The 24,273-nt window shown below is 39.5% G+C and overlaps 1 protein-coding gene across 1 annotated transcript in view; it reads right to left on the reverse strand.

Moving 5' to 3' along the window:
• Nucleotides 1-18,275: 18,275 nt before the first annotated feature.
• man2a1 (mannosidase, alpha, class 2A, member 1) overlaps nucleotides 18,276-24,273 on the reverse strand; it is a 66,192-nt gene continuing 60,194 nt past the window's right edge. The window contains exons 21-22 of the mRNA XM_077206450.1: nucleotides 22,936-23,049; nucleotides 18,276-18,981 (exon numbers count right to left, since the gene is read on the reverse strand). Coding sequence (XP_077062565.1) covers nucleotides 18,829-18,981; nucleotides 22,936-23,049 — 267 coding nt within the window. The 3' untranslated portion in view covers nucleotides 18,276-18,828. The remainder of the gene's footprint in view (nucleotides 18,982-22,935; nucleotides 23,050-24,273) is intronic.

A 24,273-nucleotide genomic window follows, 5' to 3' on the forward strand; every position in this document is an offset into this window, starting at 1 on the left:
ATTTAAGACGTTTGAAGGCCAAAAAAAAAGATAATAAATAGCTTTAAAACCATGACAGTGGGCATTAGAATATTTGTCAATACCTGCTCTCTCATCTTAATCTTTCTTTTTCTCTCAGTCTCCTTAACCTGCCGTTTTTCTTCCCCTCCCAAAGCTAAACTTTGACTGTTAGTCTTTTCATTTTCTGTGTCAGTGAAAAAAATTAAAAATATGCTAAACTGATTGGTTTTATGAATCATTTTCTTAGATAAATTAATTTACTCAAGGCTACCAGATCAGCATTTCCAATAGGAACCTTCTACAAGCTTTGGAATTTGAAAAGTAATTTTAAATAATACAAATTATAGGCTACGTTTAACGCAGTTAGTAGAATTGGCAGATGTTCCCTTAGGAATGCATTGTGGAAACGCGTCAAAGCATTCTCAGGTATAAATATGCAGCATTAATGCACGTAGGTGATTTTGAACGAATATTTAATGTCGATAATGGTTACGTTAAAACTAATCCTGCTATTGATATCTTTGTAAGACTGCCGACCCTATAGAACAGTGGCAAGAGAAAACAATTTCCGGCGAAATATCGAATCTAAAACTACCTTTACTGCGCTCAACCACCGTGGGTTCATTTCACGCATTTATAATCACTCGCGTTCAGCGGGGAGGAAGGGAGGTTGATCTCGGGACCAGCGAGATTCGTTGAGAATGAATCTATTTATTTATTAATTTAACTGAGGTGCCGGAACGCAGTTTAACCCGTTTAACCCACTTTAACCCCTGGTTACGTCATGACGCAACACCAATCAGGATTGGATTAGTTTCATTCATACTTCAGATGCGTTACGCTAAGGGCGTTCCCCAAAGTGTAGTAGTCGACGCAGTGTCTCGTTCCCTTCTCAGGGAACAAGGGTTACAGACGTAACCCGAGACGTATTCTAGATATGTCACTACACATTTTTCTTGCGATTTTAGTAGATTTGATCTTTTCCAGTGAGGTAAAAACTATTTAAAATAATTTATAAACCAGACAAAGGAAGGCTTAGAACATCTCCACTTACTGCAATGAATATGATATTTCTCCATAAGAATAATCATGTTGACTAAATCTGATACTGATGAAACTACATTATTCATATAAAAGAGGATGTGTGGCAAGTGAGAGTAGGGATATTATCAATCTCAAGTGACAGCCTATTATGTAGCTCGGACCAGAAGCCCCGTGGACACGGGGCAAAAAAAAAAAAAACATGTGCGTCTCATCAGCCATGTCAGAAAATACACAAGGGTCTAAATCACATTTGAATCTTTTTCTAAGAAAGTCAGCGACTGGATATATCTTATAAATTGTTTTAAAGTGAGTCTCTTTGACTTTTAGAAAAATTGGCCATTTAATGAATTTAAAATGTGTTTTTTTCTATGGACAATGGGTTTTATTTTTCCACAGGAATTGGAAAATAACTGAGTTGGCTTTCTTAATATTACCGGAAGAAACATACAGGGAGTGACATGGATAAATTACTTTGGAAATACCTTCTGTTTTAGATAAGTAACTCTACCAAAACTAGTGAGGTCTCTGTGTCACGAACACACAGAAGAGAGAGATCCAATAGCAGTTATTTATTAAAGGGTAATCCGTACTCACAACAGTCCAGGCAAATGGTCAAAATCCGATAAGTCAATCCAAGAACATAAACCATGAACAAGAGCAGGCAGCATACAGGAACAGAAGTGTGCGGACATTAAACAAGGACTCCGTAACAAACACTAACACAGACAGGGAATATATACACACAGAACTAACAAGGTGATGGGCAACAGCTGAGTGCAATAATCAGATAAGTGACAGAACAGAATGCTGGGAATTGTAGTCTAATGTGAATGACACCGTGAGAACAAGGACCTCTAGTGATAACCCAGGGAAACACAACCAGACACTGTGACACTCTGGTAAGCCAGCGACTCAAAGATTTCTTCATATCTATTAATCGGTTAGAAAAATTAACATCTTCCCTTCTGATAGCATTTTTAGATACTATTCCTAGATACTATTCCTAGATATTTCACTTCAGATTTAACCTCGATTAAAGAGATGATGGAATCCATTGATGAGTGAATGGGAAGTAGCTCACATTTTTTAATATTGAGGGTTAATCCTGAAGCTTTAGAGAAAATCAAGACTGAATCAAGGGCAATATCAACCATGAATTTATTCCTTAAAAGGATTGCTGTGTCATTTGCAAATTGACTCATTTTAAATTCCTTATCAAATATTGAGATCCCATACAAATTGAGGTTGTGATTAATGAGCATGATAAGGACTTCAGTTTATGGTGGCACCAGAGTGAGATGTAGTGCACGGAGCTCCTGAATAATTTAATCTAAATAATCCAACCTAAAGGCTTTTCATACGACGAAAGTACTTTTTTTAGAACAAGAACTTTGTTGCCCTTCGAACATCCCGATAAATATGCCGATTCCAAAGAAAACGGACAACAAGAAGGAAGATGCTCAGGACACGAGACCGCATTTATCGGATCCTCCGCCATGGTTTCATGCAGAAATGGAAAAGGGATTTCTCAGAATTCAGGAGTTAAGTTCTGAGTAAGTTCGCAGAAGCCTTGGAGAAAATGAGCAATGAACTACATTCAACAAATCTGAGAATGGTGGAGGTGGAAAAAAAGCAGATGGAGATCAAATAAGCAGTAACAGGCCTTCACACGGATGTCGCAGATGTCAAGTTGGCTGTTGACAGCGAAGTCAAACAGTTGGAAAACAAACTTGATGAACTCGAAAATCAATCTCTTCGAAAATCATCTTGTAGATTTCCCGGAGGGAGTGGAAGGGAGAAACCCCGTAGATTTTATGAAGGAATGGCTGCCTAAGATTCTGGGGAAGGAGGACGAGATCTACGAAACTGAAAGAGCTCATCGCACTTTGCAACGACGACCAGTGGAAAATGTCAAGCCACGGGCTATGCTGATTCGACTAGTTCGGTATAGACGCGTCTAAGATCCTCAATGCGGCAAGAGAAAGGAGCAAGCTCACCTAAGGCAACTCTACTATCATGATATTTCGTGACATGTCATCGACTTTGTTTAGAAAGCGACAAGATTTCAGCGCACTCAAAAGACATCTACACAATAACAACGTCACTTATGCTATGCTTCATCCCGTGACGTTGAGAATTCATCTGCTGGAGGGACAAATATCCTTCAACTCCAAAGCATCAGCAGAGACTAATCTTCGACAACACCATCCACACTTGATTGCCGGATAAGACACCAGCCAATGGCATCTCAAAGCATTCTGGGGATCCACACTAAACTCCACTAAAGTAATCACCCAAAAACTGTAAAAGAATAACACTGTAACAAAGTTACAGGGGTGAGTGTTTTTTCTTTTCAATGAAAATTAACAAAAAAACTCTGTCTATGGTGAGTTATTAAAAAAAAAAACAGTTCCAGAAGAACGTGATTTTATTTATATTTTGGACATTGAGCAGTTTCGTTGAAGGTTTAATAAAATATGTGGATTTCGGGACACTAAGATTGTTAGAAATAATTTATTTGGTTGCTTGAAAGTACGTAATTTAAGTTAAACATTTGGTAGGTTTGAAAGTAGATCTACTTAGGAGTTAGGTAGGATGGATAAGGAAGAGGAAGTCAAGTTCGACTGCATGTTGCGGTGCACAATCAGTCATGGGGGTTTAAAGTTTCACACTTTGTTTGGGGAAGTGGTGGGAGTGCTAGGGGATGGTGGACAGAACACATTTGTTAGTTATTTTATTTATGTGTGGCGTACCCTTTCAAATGGAATCTGTTGATAAAGACAAATCTGGTAGATATATTATCTTAAGAGGAATAATTGCTATGCAGAGAATAACATTGGTAAATGTATATCGTCCTGAAATGGAGGATGCTGATTTTATTCATAATCTATTATTTAAATTTGCACGTCCTATGGCAGAACTAACCCTAAATTTAATGTAGTCATGGACCCAGTATTAGACAGGTCGTCTACCAAAGTGTCAGCATTAAGTCAAGTTGCCATAGCTTTAAAATACGAACTATGAAGTTTTAGTTTAATAGATATATGGAAATTTAAGAATAAAATAAAAAATAAGATTATTTCTACTCGCATAGCCATAACAATTACTCCAAAATTTACTATTTTTTCGTTACAAAAGCGAATGACTATTTGATTGAATTATGTGACTATCTACCAAGAATATTGTCAGATCATGCCCCTTTACTTATTTCTTCGGAATTACCGAATTTTAAGCTTTGGCGATTTAGCAACCATTTACTGAACAGTTCTAAATACAACTTTATGACAACAAACAGGAATTTAGCTTATTCGGGCATAAATTGGGAGGCAATGAAAGCTTTTTTATGGCGCCAAATTATCTGTCAGTCAATTGAGCGATGTTCAGGGAGTTTTTGGGAGCTTTTTTCTTGCTGAAGGCCACGGTGAGATCTGCATACTCGGATGGTAAGTTTAACACTTCACGATCTGGCACGGAGGTATCTGGTGCGGAGGTATCTGGGATGTGAGGGGAAACTCGAGAAACTTTAGACAGGCAGCGACCTTGACAGGTGGTATCCCATTGAATGATTTGGCCCTTTCTCCAAGAGATGTGAGGATTATGGGTAACCAAGGTAGACCGAGAATGATGGAGTGAGGAGGAGCAAGGATGACGTAAAACTTGATAGAAATTACTTTATTCTGGATAAGCAGACAAACTGGTAGTGTGAAACTGGAAGCTGGTGTGATATATTTGGCATTGGTACTCACCGACTAAGAGTTAGATAAAGGACGAACTGGGCACGAATATTTTCATGTGTCCTGACTGACCACAATAAAGGCACAGATGATTCTGCATTCGGTGTTCGCGTTCTTCAAGTGTGAGGTGAGTGAATCCTAGTTGGGTTCATGTGCAGTGGTGCTTTCATGAGAGTAGGGTGGTGCTCGAGCTGAGCGTCGAGAACGGATTAGATTATCTACTGAAATGGTAAGGTCAATGTATTCGTTCAGGCTTTTACCTTCATCCCGCCTGGCTAATTCAGACTGTAATTCGGTGGTTAAGCCTTTCCTGAATAGGGTCTTCAGTGTGTCCTCCACCCAGTTGTTTTGAGCTGTGAGAGTACGGAAGGTGAGAGCGTACTCGGCAGTTGTTCTCCTTCCCTGGGAAAGATTTAACAGTTGTTCGTCGGCATTCCCTCTTTCCGTGGGATTCGAAAACATTGCGAAATTGCTGGAGAAAAGCCCCGAAGGTGGAAAATGATGACCCATCTGGCCTCCAGACAGCTGTGGCCCACTCTAAAGCTCTTCGAGTGAGTAATGGGCAGTAATGGGTAATGGGCAGACAAACGCTGTTTCGGCCAGAATCAGTAGGGTAAAGTGACGGTTGTTGATCAATGAGGAGTATGCACTGTAGCAGAAAACCTTTGCACTTCGTTGGGGTACCGTCGAATTTCTCAGGGAATGCAAGTCGAGGGTTGACTGGAGAACTCACAGTAGGTGAAGAGACATTTTGTGGTGGATCGGCGGGGGCGTTCGTTGATGACACACGGATACTCTGTAGAGCCTGAAGGAGATCCTCGGTGAGAGATGTGAGGCGGCTCAGCTGATGGTGATGCAGTGCCAACCATGTTTGTGTATCAGTTTGTGCTGATAGTTCTGTAGATAGTGAGATCCATTTGCAGCTTTTATTAAGAATAGTCAGACAGGCGGAATAATCAACAGCAAAATTAAGCACCCTAAATTAATTAACCAAGAATTCTTAGATTTTTATAAATTACTGTACAAGTCTCAAGGAGTAGATGAAGAAGAAATCCAACATTTTTTAAGCAAATTGGATATCCCAGTCTTATGTGATAATGACCGAAATGAACTTGAGGAAGAAATTTCGTGTTGTTCGTGTGAAAGAAGAGATTCGTGTTGCAGTTGTTGCATTGGCTGGAGGTAAAACACCTGGTTTGGACGGCTATGGATTTTTATAAAACTTTATTTCCGAAATTAGCCGATCCGATGCTTTCGATGTATACAGAGGCGATTCATAAAAAAGATTTACCAGAGACTTTAAATTAGGCTTTAATTACAGTTTTGCTGAAACCTGGCAAAGACCCAAATTTATGTACCTCATACAGACCAACCTCACTGCTTAATTCTGATTATAAAATTCTTACTAAAATGATTGTGCTATGTTGGAATGGAATGGCGAGCAAGCGAAGACACCTGAGCAGATCCTAGTACTGGCGGGTTGAAGCGAGTACATGAGAGGACACTGGCTCCATCCGGAGATTCGTACTGCCAGCAACTCGAGGCAATTGACATGCCAAAGGCGCTGGGGTCCTGTTCAGGAGCCGGCGGCAGCATGTCCATTGCACATGGCACCCCAGCCCGTGGTGGAGGCATCTGTTGAGACAACACCATGCCTGGAAACTCATTCTAAGGGCACTCCGGCCCGTAGAAAGGTGAGGTCCATCCACGGGGTTAAGGTCTGACGGCAGGTCGGAGTAACTGGTTATCGGAGCGTGCCTTGTTGCCATGCCCACCTCGGGACTTGGTTGCGAAGCCAGTGCTGAAGCCAGAGTGGTCTCATATTAAGCAATCAAAGCGGCGTTGCTGTGGCTGCGGATGCCATATGCCCAGGAGCCTCTGAAATAACTTCAGTGGAACCACATTCTTGCCCTCAAACTGTCTCAGGCAAGTCAGCAGTTACTGTGCGTGCTTGCTCGTAAGTTGCGCGGACATGGCGACCGAGTCGATTTCCATACCGAAAAAAGAGATACTCTGCACGGGGCAAAGTTTGCTCTTCTCCCAGTTGACCCGAAGGCCCAGACCAGCTAGGTGCCCGAAGCACTAGGTACCTGTGTTCGCAAACCTGCCCCAACCCCGATGGGCCCCGACGTGGGTGGCATAGCGGCCGGTGTGGGGGCATGGTCATTAGCCGCATCCTGACAGAGGACGGCCTGCTCTGCCAGGGGTCTGGCGACAGAGGGGTACGAGAGTAGCGAGGCCCGTGGGTGGCGGGTACTGTCGTCCGAGAACTCTGTGACAGAGGGAAATGAGAGTGGCGAGGCTCGTGGGCGGCGCACACTGTCATCCGAGGACTCTGTGTGCTCAGAGATGTGTATGGCAGTTCTTTCTTTAACCACATTAGGGGGCTGAACAAAAGTGAACAAGAACAAAAGATTCTCCCCCGGCCCTCCACCGGGGGGAAGGAGTGGTCCTGCTACCATCTCCTGAGAAGAACTGACCACCATCTCTGAGCAGCCCATCTCAGGGGCGCCGCTTAGCCTGGCATTTAGAGCCAGAGAGGCTTGGGCCTATCTACGAGAGTGGACGACAACCTACAGCCTTTGGATGGACCTTAGGGTCACCCCGAGAAAAAGTGCTCTGAGGACACAGTTGCATTGCAACAGAACGTTCAACCGAGGGAACACCAGTGTACCCCTTAGCAGCGGCCCCGTTGAGGGGAGGAAAGGCAGAGGAGGCCGTCGAGCAATCACGGGAAGACAAGGGTGCCTTCCAGGGCCTCGAGGCCTTCTCATGCATATCCGGGAAGAAAGGTATTGGGGTAGGACGTCGACGGGGATCGGCGGCCACGCCCAAAAACCAACCATCCAGCCGCAAGCATTCAGGACAGGGCGCAGGGTTCCACTCTATCCCAAAGCTCACGGCACCCCGGGAAAGCAAGGCCGTCATCTCAGGATTTATGGATGGGATTTATGGCTGCCAAAATTAAGAAAAATACATGAAATCATGAAATCAACTTCACCTAATTTGTTGTATTTTTACAACAAAGTAGGTGAAGTTGATTTCATATTTAAATAGACCTTTGCTACAATAGCTGTTCAGTTTGTAGTTTTCCTTTTATGTAGTAGTTAGTAGACTACTATAACAAGTAATATCAAAGGATGACCAGTTTTAAAAGTATTTACACAGGTAAACAATGTAAACATTCATTATCTGCCATCTGCTGGTGTGCAAAAAAAAATCAACGTATTTTCATCAACGTATCATTGACCATGCTCCGATCATAACATTGGGTTACTTATCATCAGGATGTTCAATGATGCATTAACAAAGAAAATGTGGGTAGTGTTAATACTTAAATATCGGAGCGTTTATGTCAACCAAAACAATAAAAATAAAATTTCTCAGTCAAATGTGAGTGCAGGCTGGATTTCTGATAGCCCTTCAAATTATAGCAAAACAAGTGTTCAATTAGGGTCTACTCTCCGGTTATCGATCAGAGCGTATCCTTCCTTTAAAAATGCCCTTTTACCTGTCTTTCTGGCTTCTTGGACCAGTGGCCACAGCTTTGCATGCACTTCCCAGTTTTCTTTCGTGAAGTCTTCTTTGAAACTTATGAGCATGTCTCTACACACTCTTGCATCCTTCGACTTCTTCCAAACATCATCCCGCACCGTTCTCATCCCTTCTTTTGTATCGGGTTCGCTCTGCACATGCTTCTTTTAACAGGCTGTTTTCTCTCTGAAGAATATTTTTCTCTAAAGATCTATTTTTTTCTGAAGCACGCCGATTTATTCTCGGTTTTCTTTAGTTGCGGTTGCGTTAGCTTCAATACATCTGTCGAAACTTTTTAAAAGTTACGTCTGCTCGTCCATTTTTCTGGTCAGGGCTTGTACTGCTTGTAGAATTGCAGTGCCAGTATTCGTGTCCTCAATTTCACTTTGGTGTCTCTGTTTCTTTGGATTCGGCTGTTTAATTGGCGTATGTTCTTTGTTAATTTTTTCTTCTTTGGATGAATGCTCCGCTTCCATTTATTCCTCAATGTCAAAATTGTCACATGCATCGTGGAGAGCAGCCAAGTTGTAGTTGTGGTCGGACATGATTCCAAAGAACAAAGAAAAAAATCTAATAATTGTGACGATATACAAGAGGCGGATGCAATAGCGCTTAACAGGTAGTTTATTGGGATAAACAGAAAGTCAGAAGGCACACACATTCGGTGGCAGTAGAGTGGCGCAGGGACTTCGATGGGCGATCCAGATCCCCAGTGAAGACGGGTGAAACCAGATCTGTGACGTGCTGGGTGAACAGGTTATCCAGACAGGATCAAAGAACATGAAGAACAATCCAGAGCGGGAACACATGATGAATAAGACGTCAGACAGGAACAGGAATCAGGAAACAAACTCGGGACTTCGACAAACGATCTGACAAAGACAAGACGAAAACTGTGAAAATAAATAGGCACCTCTAATCAGATACAGCTGTTGTCACCGATCAGCGGTAGGGATCAGAGACCACGCCCACACTCACGACAACAATCACAGGAGACGAGAAGGAGCTAGTGAATTCACGAACTGTGACAATAATAGCTTATTTTTGTTCCTTAATTTTGACACTACGTTAAATATCTGTTTAGTAGAGGGGTTGTTACACTAGTTTATAACATTTCAGGGACTAAAAAGAAAGTTTTTAGCGGAGACTGGAAAAGTGCTACCACTCACTCCGCCATCTTGAAACCTTTTGATTTTGGTTGATTGGTCATTCCTTTTTAGATAATATTTTCAGTGTAAAAGTCCCACTCCGACACCACCTGACTTTTAATGTAGATGTGACAAAAGAAAGGAGGAAGAAATTTAAAAAGAAAAGAGGTTTTGGATGGTACTGTTTGGTCACAGGAGACCTAGTAAAAAAGTCACCCTCCAAGCTCCAGCCCGCATTGAGTCCGACTGGAGTATTGATGCCCTCTAAGCTCCAGTCCATACTGAGTCCGACAGGACTGTGAATGCCCTCCAAGCTCCAGTCCATACCGAGTCTGACAGGAGTGAAAATACCCTCAAAGGTCCAGGCTACACTGAGTCTTGCTGGAGGGAAAATCCATTGACGAAATCCAAGCTCCACTCTGTAATGAGTCCGACTGGTGTGTTGACGCCCTCCAAGCTCCATTCCTCACTGAGTTCGACTGAAGTGTTGATGCCCTCCAAGCTCCAGTCCGCACTCTCTATGACTGGAGTATAGATGGAATCCAAGCTCCAGCCTGCAATGTGTTCGACTGGAGTGCCAACGCCCTAAAACCTCCAGCCCGCAATGTATGCGGCTGGAAAGTCAACGCCCTTCAAGCTCCATTCCTTAATGTATCTGATTGGAGAGTGGACGTCCTCCAAGCTGAAGCCCGACTGAAGTGCCGACGCCTTCCAAGCTCCGTTTTTTTTTTTGTTTTTTTTTGGAGCACCATGGAAGCAGAATCTATGAGAAGTTAGCCCGGGTTGTCATGCGGCAAGTAACACAAGCCGCTCACATGAGCTGCCAACAAGGAGTGCTCCACCGAGACATCAAAAAGGAAAACCTTTTAATCAACAAGAACACCCTAGAAGTCAAAATGATTTACTTTGGCTGCGGCAACCTTCTTCAAAGCTCAACCTATACTACATTCATGGGTATGTATTGAAGCCATAGAATAGGAATCACTCAAATAGCACCTAATGATTTCTAGCATGCTAATAAACACCAAGACAAAATGCTGTAGTAATGCAAAACCCATAATACAAAATCTATTTCTTACAGGCACACAACTCTACTCCCCACCCGAATTTATATCTAATGGCCAGTACCAAGGGGAGCCAGCAACAGTATTTTAATTGGGGGTGCTCTTGTTCTCGTTAATATGCAAGAAATTTACAGACTTCCACAACTTGAATTTGATCAATCTGAACCTTTTGTCCATAGCTGGCCCAAGGTGAGATCTTTATTACAACAAAGAAGGCCCATTCTAATTCTAAATCATACAAAACAGACTTATTTAATAAAACATGGCAAGGTAGATAATGCAGGATTTTTTCACATTTCTAACCTCCAGTTGTGTCTTACAGTTTAGAAAAGAGACGGTATGAAAGTAATAATGTCTCTCCTATCTATCAGCAGAGTGCTGCCAATTGATCTTCTCTTGCCTGGAGCGTGAGCCAACACAGCGACTCGATTTGGGCAAGATTATTTTCCATGAATGGTTTAAGGTACTGAACTACAAATATTTTGAAGATATTTTACCCAGCAAAAAAAAACATTTCAATCATATTTTATTGTATGTCCTCTGAGGACACCTTGTGAAATGGGAGGAAGTTGTTTTTCAAAATATGACTAGATAATAAACCTGATTTTTGCTGCTTCTTTTTTTCAGGTCACAGATGTGAGGAATATTGGAAAATAGTTGCCATGCTCTCTGTCAGAGCCAGCCCAGTTCTTGTAATGAATACAGCCAAAATTGGCTGGGTCAGGTTTACCAGAGAAGACTAACAGCTCCCTGTCTCAGTCCATCCGTGTAAACTCAAAAACTACAATGCCCTTATTTTGTACATACATGTTTTTACACTGTTCTTATATTTTATTACTTATTTATATGTAAGTAATATGTGTGTAAAAATAATAAATAAATAAAACAAAAAATAACAGTTGTTCTTTTAAATCTGAATAACTCAAAATGTAATGAAGTCTGATATGTTTTCTGGTTTATTTAATATTTCTTCCATGCAGTAGCACTAAAAAGTAGCTCTTTAATTTGATTTATTTTAAACAAAACCTCATTCAGAGATTTTTTTGACAAAATAGTCTTATTGATTTGTCCTGTTGTTACAACAACAGTAGCTAGTTTAAAAAAGGTTACATTCATTGTTCTTTCTCTAAATGAGGCATGTAGAGTTTGTTTTTTAACAAAATGCACAGATCAGATTTTTTTTCTCTCTCGATACAACTGAGTGTGTTTACATTAATGACCCATCAATACAGACCAGGCTATGCGTTAGCACCTTGGATGACATCTTGTGGGGGGCATAAGCACTTAATGTTTTTTAAATCTATTAAATCAAAATGGACTGAATGTTTTTTAAATCAATTAAATCAAAATGGACAATTTTTATTCTTTAAGGGATATTGCAAGGTTAATTATAAATTATTTATGCACATCATAATTTTTTTAATTCATCTGTCAAACTTTGATCAAAACAACTTTCCCTCCCTCTTACTGGTGTGAGGTAATAAAGCTCTGTCTAACCTTTTTAAGCTCTGTTGCTTTTAATTGTTTTTCTATGCAAGTATGCGCTAGACAGACGTCTGACCATTGTGCCACGTCTTGAGCTCGAAACCCTTCTTGTCCATTCTCCAGCATCACTGATCTACAGTTACTATTGTGTAGGCTATTATAGTAACTGCAGCACTTTAGTAACTATTATGCGTCTCGAGTTTTTAAGAGAAAAAACATGTTCTCTGTGATCATCCCCTTACGCCTGTCAACTCAGAAGTAAAAAAAAAACCTGGACAGATAGTGAATTTAGTGTGACTAGCACATTTGTGTATTTACCGGAAAAGTCAATCTGTTAATTTTACAGTAAGTTACCGGTTTAATGTATGAAATGGTCTAATTGTCAAAAAATTGTTTTGTTTTATGGTATTTTAGTTTTTCACCTTGTTTTCCTATTTCTTTGATTCCCCATGTTCCTGTTTTATGGTCTTTTAGTTTGTTTCACCTTGTTTTCCCACTCTTCATTTGTTTCCTTAGCAACCCATTGTGTTTACATGTGCTCTCGTTTAGCTCCATCGCTTGGTCTGTGTATTTAAACCCTCATTTCAGTTCAGTTCTTTGTCTGGGGTTTTCAATGTAAATGTTGGTTTGTGTTTGTCCTGTGTAGTGTTTCTGTGCCTTCTCATGCCAGAGTGTTTAATAAAGACTTCTGGATCTTCATTGTGTCACGATGCACACACGGGAAACAGAGATCCAATTGCAGTTTTATTTAAAGAATAATCCGTACTCACAAACTAGTCCAGGCAAAGTTCAAATCCAAAAGGCAATCCAAAAACAAGAAAACAAACAAGACCAGGCAAAAACAGGCTACCAGAAGTGGTGTGACAATTTACAAGGACTCCGTAACAAACACTAAACAGGCAGGGTATATATAACACAGAACTAACAATGATAATGGGGAACAGCTGAGTGCAATGATGCAGTGATGGGTACAGACAAGGATTGTGGGGAATGCAGTTCATAAAGTGGATGACACCGTGGGGAAGGAGGACATCTAGTGGATACCTGGGGAACACAAACCCAACACTGTGACACATTGTGGAACCAACCCGTGACAGAACACCAGGCCTTAATAATATGGATCTCGCAGCAGCCCACATTTACCCTGAGTACTAGCTACTAAACCTCTGCCAGAATGGTTACCCCCTGGAGAGTTTTTTGGAGGCTTTTTTTGGACTTATAATCTCGAATCCCCTGGAGTAGACACATGCTAAAAGCATGTTTTCGGGAGGTGCTGGATGACTATTTGTATGTTTTCCTCTTGCCAGGAAGGGACAGCACGATGTTAGCTCAGTACATTTTATTGCAGAAGAGCTGTATGAGGACCACGCCATAGATGTTCCAGTCCTCCCCAGAGCACCCAGAGCCCATTCAACCTCTTGCCATGCCCGCATCGGACCATCATCCAGAGCCCACCGCAGTCTCAGAGAATAATAATTAATTACATTTATATAACGCTTTTCTGGGTACTCAAAGCGCTTTACATAGAAGGGGGAATCTCCTCACCACCACCAATGTGCAGCATCCACCTGGATGACGCAACGGCAGCCAAATTGCGCCAGTGTGAGCTGGCACCAACGTCTGTCACTGAAGGATATTGGTAGAGTTCAAGGATATGGATTGGAGCCCCATCTACACTTCTGTCGCTGAGGTAAATTCACTAAGCTCGGTCCCCAATGAATACGTAATTGATGTTTCAAGGTCTCCAGTCTCACCTGGTCCCGTCCAGTATTTCTCTTTCATCGCAAGCTCCACGTCTCCTTCACTGCTTTCTTCTCTGCCAAAGCCATGCAGTTCCTCGGCCCTGCATTCACTGGCTCCCTTCAGCCCCTCGGCTTCTCCTTAATGTTTCCCCCCAAGCTGCTTGAATCCGCCTTGGGCTTCCCAGTCACCATCTTCGCCTTGGTCTGTGGATCCCTCAGCTCCACTTTAGGCTTCCAAGCCCAAGACTCCACCTCAGCCCTCCGACCCATCAGCTCCACCTTGGCTCCACACTCTTTTGGCTCTGTGGTCTGTTGTCCCTCAGGCTCTGCCAGGCTATCTCGTCCCATCGGCTCGCCTTGGGTCCACACCCTCTTGGCTCCACAATGGTCTTTCATCCCTCATGCTCTGTACCTCATCCCTCTGGCTTCACCTTGGTGAATCTTTTCTCTGGCTCCGCTTCTGGAACCCCAGCTTCGCCTTATTGACCCTCCAACCCTCTGGCTACGCTGGGCTCCTTCCCTCTGTTTCCGCCTTTCGGGAGGGAAATGTACTGTCACGGTCATGCTTTGTTTATGGATCTCTAGTTTTTTACCTTGTTTTCCTGTTTCCTTTGTTCCTGCTCTTCATTTGTTTTCATAGCAACCCATTGTGTTAATCTGCGTCTATTTTAGTGTCTACGTTTGGTCTGTGTATATAAACCCTCTATTCAGTTCAGTTTTTGTCTGGTGTCTTCAAGGTTAAGGTTGGTTTTTCTTACTCCTGTCTAGTTCTTCTGTACCTTCTTATGCCAGAGTGTTTTGTTCACTTAGTTTAGTAAAAACTACTGCAAAAGGATCCTCTATTCACCTCAATGTGGAACCAACTTGTGACACTAGTGTCTTTAACATTTTTGTTTTGATCAATTGAATGTATCCTTGCTGAATTAAAATATTAATTTCTTTTCAAACCAAAAAAAAAAAAAAAAAAAACTTACTGAACGCAAACATTTAAACACTAGTGCATACTATATACGCTGTAACAATTTTAAAAGTAGTATGTTATCCTGGCGTAAACTAAAAGCAAGATTTTTTTTGTTTGGTTTTTTGTTTTAGTAGGAAATACTACATCAGTACAGGAAAGTCAGTTGTGTTTGTCACGCCATTTCATGAGGTCTTTACAGTGCTATCTACAATCAAACGAAAGAAAGCAGTTGTTTTGTGTTGAATTTCAGTCTAATCCAGCTGAATAAAGCATGAAGTATTTTTTGTACATTCAGCCCATATTTTAAAGTTATATTGTGCCCAACACTGAGAGGACATTATAATAGAGAGTTCATGAGACACCAGAAAGCTAAGTAAATCTGAATATAAACAAAATGCTAAAGCACATTGTTGGCTTTTAACATTCATCTGGTGCGATACTACATTAAACTCTGACACAATGAAATCAGACGAGTCAAGAAGAGAATCTTAATTCAAGCCTCTACATGATCAATAGAACCTGCAGTTTCTCCTTTTTATTATCTCCTTTCCAGGGTGAATAAAAAGGCTCCTGGAGAACCACAGCGAGAGGATGAGAAGTTCACACACAGTTTATGTGTGTGTATGTGCACAGCGCGAGTGGATCACTAGGCGGCTGGCACACACTCTTTCCAAGATCTGGCCTCCAGTTCAGCTCACTACTCATTCTGCAAACCACCAACACAGAATGAAAACCACCAAACCCAGGAAAGAGGCAGTTTCCACAGCCAGGACTGGAGAAGGATGCCCTGAACCACCTCAGAGTATTACTAAAGACACTCACAAGACACCAAGGTTATTGACTTCTCTTCTTAAAATTACAGCTGGTACAGTTTTGTTTTTTTTGACATTCCACCAATGTAATACCATGGTTTATCAGTTTTTGGGGTACAATTTAACTGTAATTATTGTGGTTAGACAATATATTGACAGATATATTAGTTTGTAAAATATTTCTAAAAATATATAAATTACCGTTCAAAGTTTGGGATCAGAAAGATTTTTGTTGTTGTAAGACAATAATTTTATTAAGCAAAGATGCTTTAAACTGAGCAAAAGTGAGAGTAAATGCAATGTTAAAAAGTTAACATCAAAGTTAAACTTTTTATTCATCAAGACATGTTTCTTGGGCAGCAAATCATTCATATTAGAATGATTTCTGAAGGATCATGTGACACCGAAGGACCTGGGTAATGATGCTGAAAATTCAGACTTGCCATCACAAGAAAAAAATCATTTTAAAATAGAATGCATATCTTTTAAATTGTAATCATATTTCACAATATTACTGTTTTTACTGTAGGTTTTATCAAATAAATTCACCCTTTGTGAGCATGAGACATAAAAAATTTGAAATCTTGCAGACCCCAAATTTTGATGTTATTTGCTTTCGTTAAATTGCATCATGTATTATTATACCAGCCATTGACCAATCCACTCGCAATACTGTATGATATTATTACATTGGCCATTGAAAAACTCGTATGACCATTTAATGTTTCAGTGCCGTGGTATACATCAAAATACCGCAATATTATCATATAATACATCACTGGGTCATGGTATCATACAATACTTAATTTCATCTTCTTTCATTTCAAACACGTGCCAAATTTGATCAGACAGGGCAGACACGGATCTTCTCATCTGGAGAGAACCAGGACTGATATTGATCAGATTAAAGTTGTGGAAGATCAATTAAGTATTGCATTCCCTTTGATTCAGCGAGTAATCCATCAGCCTGTCAAAATGCTAAGCTTTCCTAACCAAGTTTAGATTAGTATTTAGATAACAAGAGGCACAATAGTTGTTTGTTAATGGGACCCAAGGAGCTTTAAACTGGAGAAAGAGTCTAAGAAATATGTGCAGAGAATGTCTAATAATCTATTCTAACACTTTCCAAAACATTTAGTGGCAAAAGGAATTGAAAATAATGATGGAAAGAGAGGAAGAAATTGAAAAGACAAGACAATGGTGGAAAAAAGAAAGCAAGAGGATGAAGAGACGATCACGAAGAAACGCATGGAAAAGGTCGAAAAAGAACACAAAACCTTACGAGTTACCATGAACCAATATATGATTTTACCTTTAAGTCTATAAATCACTGAGATATAGTGGCAAACATCCTTGAAATTCAAACAAATAAAAGACTGAACAATTTTTATTTTTCTGTAACATTCCTTTCAAATGAGAGACAGACAGACACTCGTTGGCTAAAATTGTAATTGGCAACACTGGTAAAAAGATACACTCTTCAGATAGTCACCACACTTTTCAAGATTAAAAATAGAGGAATATTCTCACAGGGTCAGAAAGCATTGGCCTGCTTTCATTATCCTGATTCACTAGTCACAGACCAATTTGGTCATAAACGTGTGAATTAAGCAGCTAGTTGGAATACAGTGATCACAGCACTTCTGACTGACCATCAGAACGACACGCATGTTGAAATTTTCATAAAAAGGAAATAGAAAAACATGCTGAATCAACTCAATTAATGTTTGGAGAGGGAAAAAAAATCACAGTAGCAAATCAACAAATGATCATCGTTCACACTCAAGACAAGCAGCCTTAAAAAAGACAACCAGAGTATAAAACAGATAATGGACTCCCTTCCAGAATAAACATCACAGAATGAAGGCCAATGCATTTGAGAAAAACATTCATTCATGCAAATCTACATATCAGAAAGAGTTTCAAGAACTTTGCCAGGTAAAATTGGGATCTCTTGGAGAATTACTGCCAGGAAATGTCTGACTAAACAAGTCTGTGATTTAAGGTCTAAAAAAATAGATCATTGTTGCATAAGACAAAAATGTACATTTGCATAGTTTGATTGTATAATAAATCTAGCTTTTTTCCATTGATAAGCTTCAACACAATCACATGTTTATAATCCATAATAACCATGACACAATTTTATGGTCAAGCACTCCTTCCAACTTAGACCATTGCGAGAATTTATATTTCTATTGATATAAATATATGCATGTTTATAATCATATACACTGTAAATTGCTGCCTTAAATTTTTATGTACAACCATCTTGGATGTTAAGTCATTTTAACTTAAATTACATTAAAATGAGTTGAATTTTGTCTAACTCATAAAAAAAAAAAGCTTAACTTATTTTGATGAGTTAAAGCAATGTCTAACTCATAAAAAAAAAGAAGCTTAACTTATTTTGATGAGTTAAAGCAATGTAAAAACATATGTTGTGATAACTTATTGATCATATGTTTTACAGTGTAGCCTAATATATTAAATAAAACATTTGATTTCTAAATATCATCTCTGGGAACAATGGAATAAAATCTTCAATACATTCTTTAGTACAAGACACCCACCAACCTTTGGTCAATTTATGTTGCTATACTGAACCTATTTACAATCCTTCAGACTGAATAAAATAGACTAAAGTGAAAGAAAAAAAGCGACCAATACTATATATATATATATATATATATATATATATATAGAAAAAACAGATGACAAAAATCACTTAAGAAAGATAGACACAAAATATGAGGCTTCATCATCTTAATTTCAAGTCACATTAAATGGTCCATTTCAATGAATGTGATAAACACACATAACTTGCAGTCATTTGCATTGCTATAAATTATCAAGGGACATTTAAAGAAATAAAGATTAAAAATTAAAATGTCTGTTGTTAGTGTTTTCTATATTGTAACAGTGAATGATAAAAATGATGTGTTCAATTTTAAAATTGCTTATTTTATCACATCCATTAAGAAAGACTAAGGCACAATTCTGAGTAAAAATTTTAGGATGAAAATAAAATAATAAAACAAAAGTTTAAAAGAAAAATAAAAGAATAAATAAAATTTGGGTAAATCCAATACATTGTCCAATCTATATATTAACGTCAACTCTCAGCATAGTGAATCACACATAAGTAGCTTCATGTTATGTTAAAATAACCTGAGAGAGCTGGTTGGGAATTCTTGTAGATTTCATATTGCACTTTGCTGTGAAGCATAAGGTTTATATTGACAATCATTGAATGAGTCCTCGGCTGAAGGCTCTCGAGTGCATTAGCCGGTGTGACTGCAGCTCAGCTCAGCTGTAGCCGGTAAGTCCTGATTTCCATGGGTTTAAGACTGATCTCCTGCGGGTCGGATTCACTATTGTATGTGTGCATCAGAGACAGCGAAACAGGAGTGATGCTTTTCACCTTCAGATCTGTCAGGAGCTTCTCTAAATTAATCTACACACACAGCAAACAGTATGTTGATTAGAGCATTTCCAATGGAACAAGTTCAAGCAAGCATGCATTGAGTCACAGCCTTAGACTTTGATTTTTCACTTGTAAAAAGTAAGATGGTTAGCATATCTGACAGTTCACAGGCTTAGCTTGTAAACCTTTCAGACTAAGTGGAAAGTAAACAACTTTTATTTACTTATGGGATTTATAGCTCATTGCATTATTAACATAAACATCATTGAGGTGAAGTTTAAAAAAAATGTTTTATGTTAAAATACTTTCTCCTCTCCTATCTCAATATATTTCTACGCAAGTCTTTCTTATGTTGATTTCCATGTAGAGTGTAAAGGGCAATTCACACCAAGGACAATAACTAAAAAGATTAAGATTATAGTTCTAAAAATCATTTTAAATATATATAAAAAAAAAAGAGTCGACACCACAACTATAACAACAGTGGCGTAGAGAAATTATATCAATGATATCTCTCGGAACAATTTTTCCAGCTGATCAACAATATGAACACTGACAGCCAATCAGAATCCATCCTGATTTAAAGAGCTCGAGCATTTAAAGCGACAGGCGACATAACTGGAGTGTGTCTGCTGGTGTGGACGTTAATATAGTTATCGTTCTTGGTGTGAACAGGCCTTAACACTGAGCATCTGAGCAGAGGTGTGTTTCCCAAACAATGACGTAACTCGCTACTTATGCTTAACTACTATATTACAATGCATAACTGGAGAAATTAACTAGCTAGTTTCCTGAAATAGTATTTGTTTTAGTATTCTTTTATGTACTATCAATACTTTGTTAGATATTAATAGATATTTTGCAGATATTTGCATATTATTTTTACAATTCTGTTCCGAAATTACACACTTGACCTCATTATATTATAAAACTGTTATATAAGTTTTTACTCCGCTGATGGAAACGGAAATGGGGTTGTTTGTATTTTCATTCTGTAGTTATGCAGTCGCAGTATCGTAGGCTACGCTTTCCAAACATTGGCAAAGGTGCATTATCGCCACCAACTGGGCTGGAGTGTCTATTATTCAAGCTCTCAACGGATGAATATCCGGTTGTGAGGCGTTTGGAAAAATAGGTCCACAATTTTACAACGAATGGAAAAACACCTGTTGGAAAGCATCTTTTGCAGCGATTTTTGTGTGAGCATATCAGTGAACACCCCAGACCACTCGGTGAGTTTCACATCTTTGTAAACTAAAGTTTAGTGCGTTTTATGAATGATTGTTACAGTGCCCCTATGAAACCATTGTGGAGGTGGGGGGGGGGGGGGGGGGGGTGCTAACACAGAAACCGAAAATTCTCGGGACAGCAGCATTTGTCCAAATTTCAATCTTAACCGCTCTATTTCATCAGAAACAATCTTAAAACAGTAGCCTGGTAAGCCAGACCTACATCAAGATGTTAGGTCTGGGAATTGCCAATTGGCATACCTCAACTTGAGGGGCGCGATAAGCGGTTGTCTTTCAAATTCCCTCTGCACGCAATAGGACAGAGCCACAACCAACCAGAGCAACGAACGGCAGTGGCTGAGTGCGTCCCATGCGTTTTTCCACCAGCGGAGGTAGTTGATATATTAAACTTTTGACGTATCATCTCCCTTTTTTAAGAATGACTTAAGTGTCGTTCTCTTAACTCCAAACCATCCAGAGACGCGGCCAAAGCCGATTCGAAAGACCGCTGTTCGCCAGCAGCGAAATCTTCTTTGTTTTCTAGTAGCAGGGAATTCAAATCACCTATGGAAATCACGCGGAACCGTCACAACTCTGCCTTCATTATGTTAAGCCCGCCCACCAACTCTATACACGATGTGATTGGCCTGACCAGAGTTTGGTTTTTCCAGCTTGAATTCCAACGGAGAGTTGCTAGACCACACTTTGCTGCAAAATAATTTTTTGCTACCTCTAGTGTGCGTCTAGATTTCTAGGCTATTAAAACAGGGCTTTAAGTGTAAAATACCGAACTTGTCCTTTAAGGCCACTTCAAACTGCACCAACAAATGTCAACAGTCAAAGGTTTTTTAGGATCAGTATGTTACCCTGTCAGGTTCTGTTGCTGTCTGTCAGAGCTTGTTTTTGCCAACTGAATATGCTGTATCTGTACTTGGGTCGTGGAATGTCTGAAAAGTGATGTACTGTAATCTTATGATTCAATCTGTCAGTGCAGTGTGATTTGGCCTTTTAGTTAGTTTTACAAATGAATCAGCTGATACGATTCACAAAACTGGTCTGAATAATTTGTTCTCAAGTTCAACGCAGTGACTTAATATTTCAATTAGTGGTCAACCGATATTCTTTTGTTGATGGCCGATGCAATATCTTAGAGAGTAGGGTGTCCGATGGCCGATATAAAGCCGATATATATAATTTTTATTTTTATTTATTTTCCTTAATATTTAATATATTAGAAAAAAAATACAAAATATTTACAAAGATTTGTTTAAAGGATATGAATGCGTATTTGCTGAATGCTGACGGTAAATGAGAAAGTATTATAGTGTTTGCCATTCTATTAGTAATAATATAAAAGCAAACTACTTTTTCATATACCGTTTACTTTCTTTGTTTAACAGTTCTATCTAATAATAACGTATTAGACAGAGCTGTTAAACAGAGACAGTAAACTTATGAAGATGGAGAATGCGAGCACTGTGTGCTCAGGCGCTGGCGTTCTCAGTGCTGTCAAAATAAAAGTCCCGCTTCCGACAAATCGGACAAACAGAAAAATTCCGATATTTTATATAAAAAAATTATATATTCACTAGACCACTAATTTCAATAGCAGCAGTTCTCAGGTTAAAACTCACTGAAGGTGAAGATTTTCAGCAAATAACTTAAAAGTAGGTTTGTTTCTCCAAAAATGCCTGCATGACTTCAAAAAACTTGAAAAGACTATCACCTTTATGGTGATTTTATGTGGGCCTTTATAGACCCCTTTTCAGTTGGTAAACATGGTGACGTTTTTTTGTGGGCGGAGCTTAGGTGGTTGCAGAACGATCACTCTGGCCGCTTCCCAAACGTTGGTTTGCAAGTTTTGTTAGCTTGTTTTTTAACAATGACTGGAGAAAATCCGATTGTATCTTAATGTGCAAAGTCACTCACTGTCCAGGACCGCGATTGTTATTTGCAAAAGTTAATTTTAACGGACGGAACCAGATTGGCTGACCCGTACACGCTCACTCAATGGATGGACGATCTGACAGGATTAACGTTAACGCTAGGCTACCTCCGGTTGAGTGGCCTGACTTCTACACCTATCCGATAGAGAAACCGAGCGTAAAGAGTAACTGAGGGCATATAAATCTTTAGATGCCTATAACTATGTGATGAATGGTCATGTACAAGTGGTACGATCCCCAGTTCTGCCTAGCCAGCGCCAAGAAGACGACAATGTAAAGAGTGACATTACGGTGCAATTTTAATGATGTGAATATTTTCTAGATATAAAAATTCCAGATACAGCATATTCATTTTTCATTGATTCTTGCACCCAACAACACAGCAAGATGACATTTAATAATAATAATAATCATTTAAGCTCCTTATTATTTAGCCGAATCTGTGCTGGTTTGTATTGGCCGCCTGCAGTTTTCTCTATGTTTTGCCTCCAGCTAGCGCCGTGACGTAACTGTGACGTCGGCTCGAAATTGGTCTTTTGAAACTTGAATGCTTTAATCACATTTCATAATTGGACGGTAAAAATTGACCACTAAGTTCTCCCTTTTGTGTTCTATGGAATATGTTTTTTATGTTTAAAACTGATTTTAATTTTTGAACGAACTATCCCTTTGGGAACAAATGTACACATTTGTAAATATAATCCTCAAGTTCTTTCAAAAGTCAGGCCAAAATCAAGTAGCAGTGATGAGACTCTTTTTGAATTTTTGATGTGTCTGTGTGTGGGAAGCAGCGTGATCTGCTGCTTTACCTTGCCATGTGTGGTGGCACACAGTAGGCCAGTGTTCTGATTGGAGAAGCCACAGTCAAAGCCTTTTCTGTGCAGTATCAAAGCAGCTTGCTCGGATGGACCTCCCCCTTCCTCCTGCGAGAAAAAAAAAGATGAAGCCTCAGGCCGCATAAACACAACACTGTTTCTTCTCACTGAGCCAATAATGGAGCAGTGCTTTGCGCTCATCAGCTGCAGCTCAGCATCACAGCGAGAGTCTCTCCCATCACAACTTGATGGAAAGAGACTCTCCTTGAGACAGCGGAAAACAAATGAACCTGAAGCAATCGTCCTGGTTCAAAATAACATCGCTTTATCAACAGCATGTTGAAGGGCTGCCGATTTTGCAGGAATTTCAACGTCCTTTGGCTTGTAAAGATTGCATTTACAGTAATGCACTTACAATGGATTGATGGGGCAAAGCATTGTGGGGGTTCAAAAGCAGAAATAAATTTTCACTTATTCTTTATGAAGCACACATATTAGATCTGAAATTTGTATTATTTGAGCTGTACAAAGCTGGATTTCTATGAAGTTGTTTAGAAAAAATATGCGTTACTGATGGTAACCTTTTATTTTTTTAAAGGGGTCATAATATGAGAAATCAAATTTGCCTTGATCTGTTGACAGATAAGTTAAAGTTTTTCCTTTGAGTCTTCCGTGTACACTACAAACGACGACATTGTTAAAACGAAACACCATAGACTGAACACGTAATACACATGTGCATGATGTCATCGTCTTCAGAGATTCACGTTTTTATTGTTTACACGGAGACCGGTTTAAAAAACTTCCACTTTGAAACCCGTTTTCAAAAGTTTGCGTTTTCAGGCACCCAAAACGCTTTCGTCATGTAAACAAACAGCCAAAAAGCATAAAAAGTTTTACGTTTTTTTATTTGAAAACAGTTGTTTTTGTTGTATAAACGGCCCCTTCAAGGTATTTGAACCATTTAAACATCCTGCAAGTTTCATAGCTTAAAATATCCTCCTCATTATAAACAAAGCATTTATTTAATCAAGCTCGTTTTGATATCGAGTGACCTGTTGTCACGCTTTGAGTTTGTTTTTTCTCTGTTTTTCCTGTTCTGTTCATGTCTTTGTCTAGGTCAGCTTTCTAGTTTGTAAATTGGTTCAGTCTCCTCCATTCCCTGCCTGATTGTTTCTATGGTTACAGATTGATTTGAGTACTCAGTTCAGGTGTTTCATTAATTATCTCATTAGCTCCTTTGTTTGCACTTCAACTTAAGCCCTCACTTTCTTTTCGTTCCTTGTATTGCATTGTTTGTTCAGTTATTCTCTATTGTTTATTTTTTTGATT

The sequence above is a fragment of the Siphateles boraxobius genome, unplaced genomic scaffold, assembly GCF_051911475.1.
Source record: "Siphateles boraxobius isolate OS27281-9 unplaced genomic scaffold, OSU_SipBor_1 56, whole genome shotgun sequence".
NCBI lineage: Eukaryota > Metazoa > Chordata > Actinopteri > Cypriniformes > Leuciscidae > Siphateles > Siphateles boraxobius.